Source organism: Amblyomma americanum, chromosome 6 (genome assembly GCF_052857255.1).
Source record: "Amblyomma americanum isolate KBUSLIRL-KWMA chromosome 6, ASM5285725v1, whole genome shotgun sequence".
In the NCBI taxonomy this organism is placed as follows: Eukaryota; Metazoa; Arthropoda; class Arachnida; order Ixodida; family Ixodidae; genus Amblyomma; species Amblyomma americanum.
The window spans coordinates 41,087,867-41,096,558 of NC_135502.1; the positions used below are offsets into that span (position 1 = coordinate 41,087,867).

General features: G+C 49.2%; 1 protein-coding gene across 1 annotated transcript in view; it reads right to left on the minus strand.

Annotated features, from left to right (window-relative positions):
• LOC144094669 (Na(+)/citrate cotransporter-like) overlaps positions 1-5,688 on the minus strand; it is a 45,352-nt gene extending 39,664 nt beyond the window's left edge. Inside the window, exons 1-4 of the mRNA XM_077628592.1 lie at positions 5,452-5,688; positions 4,204-4,353; positions 2,847-3,144; positions 2,051-2,102 (exon numbers count right to left, since the gene is read on the minus strand). Coding sequence (XP_077484718.1) covers positions 2,051-2,102; positions 2,847-3,144; positions 4,204-4,353; positions 5,452-5,649 — 698 coding nt within the window. The 5' untranslated portion in view covers positions 5,650-5,688. The remainder of the gene's footprint in view (positions 1-2,050; positions 2,103-2,846; positions 3,145-4,203; positions 4,354-5,451) is intronic.
• Between the last annotated feature and the right edge of the window lie 3,004 nt (positions 5,689-8,692).

The window sequence follows — 8,692 nt, forward strand, 5'->3', positions numbered from 1 at the left end:
GGTGGGAAAATAAGAAAAATGGTGGGGGGGGGGGCGGGGGGGGGGACGCTACTAAGCGACCCACAGCCGGGGGAGCGGGCCCGGGGAGACTCCCCTGATCTCCCCTGGGACGTAGCGGAGGGGGTGGGACATAGGTTGTGGGAATGGGAATGAGGGAAGGGTTGTGGGTAATGGGATGGGAACTGGGGACAGCGAGACATTAACCCTAATTTTATCATTGCTCGACTCCTGCTGGCCAGGACAGGGAGGGCGTCGATGTTGACCAATGGTGCGGCTCCACTCACGGGATGCCCGACCACCCAACGACGCAACAGCTCCGACTCGGAGCGGGAAATCCTAACAGGGGCAGCCAGCTGCCTCGGGCTCCTCCACGACTTTAGGGGTCCGGTTCGGACTTGCGAAACGCTGCCCAGCTACTAACCGTCAAGTGCTTTTCGCGGTTTTTCAGACTCCGCAAGTATGTGTGGTGGATCCAGCCAATGAAATTAGCTTCCCGGGGTACCACTTGTGCTTCTTGCACTTATTTCCTCCCCTAGCTTGCTCCACACCTACTGAGGAGGGAGTGTTCAGGGCCGGGCTGACCAGGCCACAAGCCAAGAACCTGGCCGAGGGTGAGATAACCCGGACCTACTCCACCGCTACTCCACAACTCCGACGGTTTTCGTATCGGTCGTACTAAGGTCCCCCGTACCTCGGCGTCCCGCGCTCTAGCCTCACGGCCCCGCGATCAGCCATCCCTGGCGGCTTCCCCGAGGACATCGCTCCGGAGGAGCCCTTCTGCTGAAAACCCCCGCGCGGACCTGGCCTCTCCGTGACCAGAAACCGACGCGCCAGCCGGTAGCCACGCACGCCCCCGCGTGCAGAGGCCTTTTGATTTTCGAGCGCTTTTCGAGCCAAATTCCGTGAGTCCAACCTGATTGTGAAACCAGGCCTGCCTCCGCACAGGCATCGGACCTCACGTGCGCGACTGGCCCACTCAGTCGCTTGGGAGTCGCTGCCACTCCCATGGGGTTTTTCATCCCCAGAGGATGGGCCCCGGCAAGCCCATCCCCACCGCTGGCGTTGCACCGGAACAAAGCCTAGTAGCCGAAACTACACCGGCCCGTATCCGGTGGCAGGGGGGGCCACGAGCAGGCCGCACAGTCGGATTCTCCCCCCCCCCCCCCCCTGTCGTAGCTACAGAAAATATTGCCGCTTCTACAACTGACAGCAGAATTTTTTGTCGCTTTTCAAGACGACTTTTGAAATTACAGAATTTTCTTTCGCCATTTTCAAGCGCGATCTGCATCTTTGTCGATCTGGTCCCGCATGCTATGGGTGATTGTTTTGCGAATTGATGCTATTCATTTTTTTAAACGTTTTTGTAATATTTTTTTTTACGAATTAGAATGATGTCAAGCATAATCCAAAGGCTGTAAAACGTATACCACGTTTAGCGCCTCGTCATTGGTGCGCAGGTCTGTGGTGAGTATTCTTGTCACCTTTCTAACAGTGGCCCCCGAGGAATGTGGCGTCGAAAAGTTATCATTATGTACGTTAGTTTGCATTTAAAGTAACAAGGACGAAGGAAATTTTCGCGTTCTCAAGCGTTACTTTATTCCAGCCCTTCACCACACTAATATAGACTAGAATGCCCTGAGTTTCGAAAAAATGATAGAATACTTTATTCTCTCAGCTCTCATTCTACTATATCGGCATAGGAAAAACAGAAGAGCAAATCACTGTACGGTTACGAATTTCTCCCGCAAATGACCGAGCATTAACTGGCTTATGATCGTAAAGAAATGGAGACATCAAATTTGATATTATAGTGGATGCGCTGATCATTAGGCAATTGCTGTGTGGTCCAGTGCTAAGAGCATCTACCTCGTTTGCAAGAGGTGCTGGAAGGAAGGTGTTGAACTTCTAAGTGAGAAGTGCCTTTTTACCGGCGGATGCCCGGAGGTGGGCTTGCGGACGCCGAGGCCAAAGGCGTAAAACTTGGGCAAAAACCTAATAACAGCTAATACTGTAAAATACATGAAATATGAAACAACGGTCGCTTACTCACGTCGTTATTTGTCGCATTTGCGTGTCGTCCAATTTGAGAGCCTGGGCAATATCTGCGCAGCCAGGGAAGCAAAATTAAGTTTCGTACTGCGTGCTCAAAGGTACATATTAATAATCACTTCATCCCGAAAAAGATAAATCTCGCGACTATTAAAACAACAAAGGGTTTTTCATTTCCACCTACGTTAATAATTTTTTGGCATTCAAGATCATATCCGCTTTCAAGCTCGCCCTCAGCGCGAGATTGTGTAATACGTGACATGAAGCGTGCTAGATTTTCAACCAAGCATACAACCTGCTATGGGGAACCTGCGCTGCCAAGGTGACACTGCAATTGGCACTGCAGTTCGGTAACTCAAAACTGCTTTCGTCAGCCGCTTGGGCCGCTGCAAATGAGAGAACACATTCTGCGCGATTAGATACCCGCGTTTGGCTGACAGCATTCATTGCCTAGCCCCTCTCGGCGTAGCCCAGATAGCTGACGCAAGGCACGTGGGCCTTGGACAGAGCGCGGAGGCTCACGCCAATAAGCGCCTGAAGGTGGCGCGGAAAAGTACTAAGAGTACTACCCAAAACTGCTTGCTCTTCTCGCTAGCCAGTGTGTTATGGCGCTGCAATCGGCACCGCACAAACTTCAGCGCGAGTTCCTCATTGTACATATACGAGGTACCTTCAATCACGGCAGTGCAGTGTGTGGTGCTGAGCTCTATTGCTATGAGCACGTGCTACGTGCTCGTGCCACGTGCCCTGCTCCCAACATGTATAACACAATGGCTATTCGGCCAGAGGGCGCTCACACGAGACGGACGGCTTCCTGATGGCATCGGCGCCGAACTGAAGCACGTACATGTCCTTCATGTATATGTAGTGTATCTCGTGCACCGTGGCGTCCACCACGGGCACCATGATGTCCACCGTGGCACTGTTCTTCAGCAGCAGCGTGATGAGGAAGGTGGCGGCCGCGTAGCCGGCCATGATGTTTCGCAGCGAATGGCCGAAGCGCTGCAGCACCCACAGCGCAATGCGCGTGTGCAGGTTGGTCGTCTCGATCGCCATCGACATTATGATTGCCCCCAGCGTCAGCAGCACCGTGTTCTGAAAGTAAGTACGGTGGGGCGGGGGGGTTAACACGGGGAGAAAAGCTGCGTCGTTTGTTGCGCTCTTTGTCACTGTCCTAAACGAGACAACAGAATTATGCGAATGGTGAAAGACACTCGCCTTGCAGCCTATGCTATTTTTAATGGCTCTTAAAAGAAATCCCCATTTTGACCAGTACGTAAGCCCGCCTTACGCTCTACCAATAATAAAAAAGTTTACGAGTACAGTGTCCATTTCGGAGCAGTGCATTATCATTAGAGTTCCACTGGACCTGCTCTTCCCAGGCGGCGCTTCTGACGTCACGGCTCGCGCTCCATGTTGATGGTTGCGATACCGGTCTCATAGTGTTCCTGACTGCCTAGCATAAACCTAGTATCGCTCGTTGGCTTCTTCCTTCTTGGCTGCCCCACATTGCCCGGCTGCCACGCCTAGTCGCCTATGCTTTACGAAACAGAAGGACAAGGAGCTCAGAACAACAGTTGTTACTGAACGTGAGCGTTTTCTGATAATCAAGATGTGAGACCAACCAGATTACGTAAGCAGCTATCGGTAGCACGTGAACCCCTTTAGGAATAAACATCAGGGCAGAAGCGATTCCAAGAACGGTAGACTCGACGTGCGGCATTGTGCTGCAGCATCCGGGTGCATTCAAATTTCTCGTGAGTAGTTATCCCGACATCCGACGCTCTGCGTCAAAACAGAATGAATGTGCTCGATCAGCGCTTGAACGCAGCGAACTGTAGCACCGCTCGCCTTATGTGCCGGAGATGTGCAGCTGCACTTGACCAGATGTGGCGCGGTAAGCAGCCAAGGAGAGCTGTCTAGTCGCTTCTCTTCGGTCAGTGAGACTCAACCCGAACCAATATAACTAGCCCTGCCAAACACAAGACTGGTACATGCAAAAGTGCAGGACAAGTATGTCGCCCTCTGTCTAGTCGTCTGCTCGCCGACTAGGAAGTCCAGATGGTCCACGGTCCCTAAAGGTCACCAATACACGCATTAGCAAAGTCTGCCCGCTTGCCGCACGCACTCAGTAGCCGCTCGGTATACACTCACATTCATGTACATGCCGACCACGTGGTCGTAGCCAATGATGCGCATCGCAGGAAGGTACAGCAGTGGCATCAGCGCCGTGACGCCCATCGGCAACGTCCGGGTCACCCAGTTGATGAACACCAGCGCCATCACGTACGCACACCGGGTTTTCTGCAGCGGGACAGGGCGCACCATCACAGGAATGCGGGACCACCAAAGACAGGCCACTACTACCGAGCCAGCCTAACGGAATGCCCGCTGAAGTACTGTTCTGCCAAATTTTATCCATGTCAGTAAGGAATGAACACTGGCAAAAGGCGGGCCAGTGTGTTTTGGCATCGTGTTAACCTTATATGCATGCGTCGGAATAAAGCTTACTGGGAGCACATGTCCAAGATCAATGCTATACTGTGTCTACGCTCGTATGCGACGACAGGCGGGGAAATTCATTGCTCGCACAACCTGTTCTTCGGTTGGCTTCCTCGTACGGCGTTAGTGGTGGTCCCTTCGCCAAACAGTGGATCAAAAAGAGAATGAGGTGATATGTCCACCAAGCTAGCTGCAACGTTCAGAGATGAGAGTTTGGCTGTCCCTTTCCCATTATTCTCTGGCGCACCAAAGAACGTGCACCAAGGTCAGAGCTAGAACATGCTCAAAGTCAGAAGCTGGTTATCATTCAAGCGAAAATTAAGAATCTACAAAAATAAACTTTACAGGGACCTTGAAGATGAAAGATACCCGATACAACAGATATCCTTGTATCATTTTGAGCCCTGACTTTGTCGTAACGACATAAATTCTTGTCGGGACTAAAGAAAAGTCTGTCGTAACAACAGCCTTCTGTAGTAATCAGCAGTCGCTTGTTCTCACAACAGAGACAGCTCTGTCGCGACGATAGACAATTGAACGATACAACAGAAATTTTTGTTGTTAGAAGAGGATGACGGAAAACTTGTGTCACATTTCGGGACTATGTCGGGTTTTTTTACTGAGTTAATTATCTTCAAGAAGAAACTCGAATAGCAAAGGCATAGTAAGAATTTCTTATCGTCGCTGTTCTCATCTGAACATTAATCGTGTGCCCACTATAAGCATGTCGCTGGCTAGTGGTTACTGTATGTATATAGTATGTATGCAGCGACCACTCGTTAGGCTGCAGTGCAGCAAACATTAGTGGCAACAAATTCGGCGACATCTCGTTATGATACAGGCAGCGATTGCTTCAAGAGTGGAAGTTCCAGTGGAGCAATCGGTCGAGCCCCTTCTCACCGGTGTGTTCTGGAAGACGAAGAGTGGCAGCAGCAGTATGGGCGTCAGGTAGGTGGCGATGAGCTTGATGTGGAAACGGCTGTGCAGGATGGACTTCTTGCTGTTCCTCCTCTCACTCTGCTGCTGGACCCTGTCGGCGGGCTCGCCCTCTCCGCCGATGTCGGGCACCACCGGGCCACGAGAGTCCGTCGTCGGCATTGTTCACTCGTGGGCACGGTGACGAAGGGCTGGCAGAACTCCAACTGCGGCGATTTGAAAGGCAACGTCGTGGAGGTTCGAGCTGGAGGGGCCGATACAGCCTCGGCTCAGCGAGAATTCGCGAAATCTTTTCTTCTCCTCTGGAGTTCTCAACTCAAGGGAACGGATCGAACGGTACTAAGTGACCTCCCCGCGTGCTTGTACGGTGGTTCACTTCAGCCTTTGGCGGCGAAAGACTAAATGATCAGTAAGAACAGCGGCACTCATTTCTTCTCATTAGATGGAATATCTCTCGCGCTGCCTTTATACAATAACTGACTTTTACACATCAAAGCTAAGCCCGCACAGAGATGTGTCGCTGTGGAGAATCCTCGCCTGCGGTTCTTTAGCGTGTAATTAAATCAGGTGCTTTTGTATATCATCTCTATAGAAATGCAGGCACCGCAGCCGGAACGAAACCTACGAACTAGAGTTCTGAGCAGCGGGAAGCACCTCTACCGCGCCTAGAGATCACGATCGCAGCAAGCATAGTTTTCTTACGCACTAATACCCATTTTTCTTTACCCACTAATACTTTGCCCACTGTGCGGTCTGCGCTCTTAAGCTAGGAAGAACCATAGGCATTTAAAGCTGTGAGTTTCACAGCAGCAAGGCTATTTTAATTAGTCAACAAGCCGCTCAGCTTATAAATAAATGTTTATAGTTGTACTACCACACACAAACAAAAATTTCTGTGCTTAAACTCGGTAGATGTTCAGCTGAAGCACCTGAGGCGCTCTGCATAAAGCACATGAATTTCGTCCTCGATCACTGCCGCAGTTTTTTCGTTTGTTTGAACGAAGTGGCATAACTGTATTCTTGTGGATGCAGGATTTCTTTTCCCCAATGTCTCTCCGCTACGCGATTTTTATATTTTGCCTCGACTGTTAGAAGCACCGCTTACGAAGGGACTGCAAAAGTGATCTTGATAATTTTGTGACGTAACCCAATTATAATTTTAATTTTCCGCCTCAAGATGTAGACGCGATCTCGCCGCAGATTTGCAGGCAGGTAATTCAATTTATCAGATTTACAGATTACGAAACATTTCGTGCGCTGCTCATGGATGGGGCGGTAAGGAGGTAGGAGCAGTCCTATTTTCACAATGCATTAACAAAGAAAAAAGGAACCAATGCAGTTCTTTTATGAAAAATTTTTCTCTTAGAGGTAAGGGATGGGCGGTACCTACCTCCCCTCCCGATCTCTGCTTTTAAATGCACAGTAGCAAGAAACAAGATACACCACAGCCGCCATGTACAGTGTGCAAAATAGCCCACTTAAACGTGTTGAAAGCAACGCTTCGTTTATTCGTCTGTCCAGTAGTGACGCAGAAGACGCGGGGGAAGGCTTGGGACAGATTTTGTATTAACGACTTCGCAATACGGCAAGTTCAGAGAGAGGGCTTGGCGGCGGATATTTCTAAGCATGTAACTGCTACAACAGCCTCGGGCGGTCCGAGCTTATTCTTGGGTAATGACTGCCATCAACACTGCTATGCGAGCATGCGGTCTGAGGTCGCCAAAAGTTTAGTTAATGCATTATCTAGCTAGTCATGTGCTTATGAAAGCTATTGGTTGGTGCAGTAGGGCGATAATTTTCCTTCGTCTATATTGCATCACTACCACCCACCCTACCGACTGACAAATCATGGCGATATCTGGCGGCGTGCCTAGATTCTAGCGTGGTGTGGCTGGAGGCAAAGCTGGAGTGGGAAAAAAATGTAATAGAACTGGAATAAAATCTTTATGTTATCCCGACAACTGCAGAACAAATGCCAAGGTCAGGGCATAAAGATAGAGCTTCGTTCTCACTAAACGTAGCACTGTAGACAAGGGTTTTGGAAGTAATCCTAGTTCAAACAAATGTTTAAAAAACAAAGCAGGCAAAGTTGATTTTGGCTTATATTTCAGTCGCAGCATTCTCAGTAGCCGCCCATTCTGATGAGTACCCGTAAAATACTCCGAGAAGCCCTTCTAATGTCGATTGCAATATTTGAAAGGCATTACTTATGTTCATGAAACGATTAGGCCGATTCACCGCCCGTATTAATGCAAGTAATGCTTATCAGTGGCAACGCACTAAACTAAATGCTAACTAAAGTAAGTGCCGATAACGATTACGATTAAAGCAACCCGATTTGCAGGCCGCCTACACAACACTGTGGTTAATCTATCGCGCCAACATTAGCTACTACGGTGCACATTATCTCGTTGTGTCGGGGCGTTTCCGAGAGAAGCAGATTAACAAGCGGTAAGATCGTTGACCGTAATTAATCTCGAACAATACTGCATGATTACAAAAGTATGAAGCGCTCACCGCTGGAATGATCCCGTTCTTCTTCTTTTTGTTCTTCTTCGACCTTCTTCACTGTAGTGGCTCGAGCCATTGAATTTTGAAGCCTTTACCAGTCGTCGGCAGAGGAATATAACTATCGTTACATCCCTCCGCCGACTACTAACAAAGGCTTATAATTGGACGAACTAGGTTACTTTGCCAAAACGCTGTGACACTGCAAGTAAAATGCAGCAATATAAAGAAAACAAATATATAGAAATAGTACTTTAGTTTTCAGGGTGTTACTAAAACTAGCGTTAAATTTTCAGCAACGAGGTTTTTTTTTTTCCCCTTCTCTTCGTTTCCTAAAAAATATTTTCCTTTTGGGTTATCCTTCCTCCGACCTTCGCTTCCTACGCATCGAGTACGTATATGTTTGCTAGCTCATCAGCTAGCTCACTCAACAATCTCTACGAGCTTTTTGTCAGAGGCTCATAATTTCTTTTTTTAGCGGAATGCTGTCACAAAATTGTTCGAGGCAGAAGCACTTTCAGTGAGTACTCGAAGCCCTCATAGCCTTCGGCGCACTTTTTGGCTGCCTTCCTGAAGAGCTGCTCAAATACTGAAGGGCGATAGTTCTTCAGGAGAGCCGACTCGACATTTCCGCAATCACCTTACCTCCAGTACGCGCTCATCCTTGTGATAACGTTATCAGTCACGCACCACAACA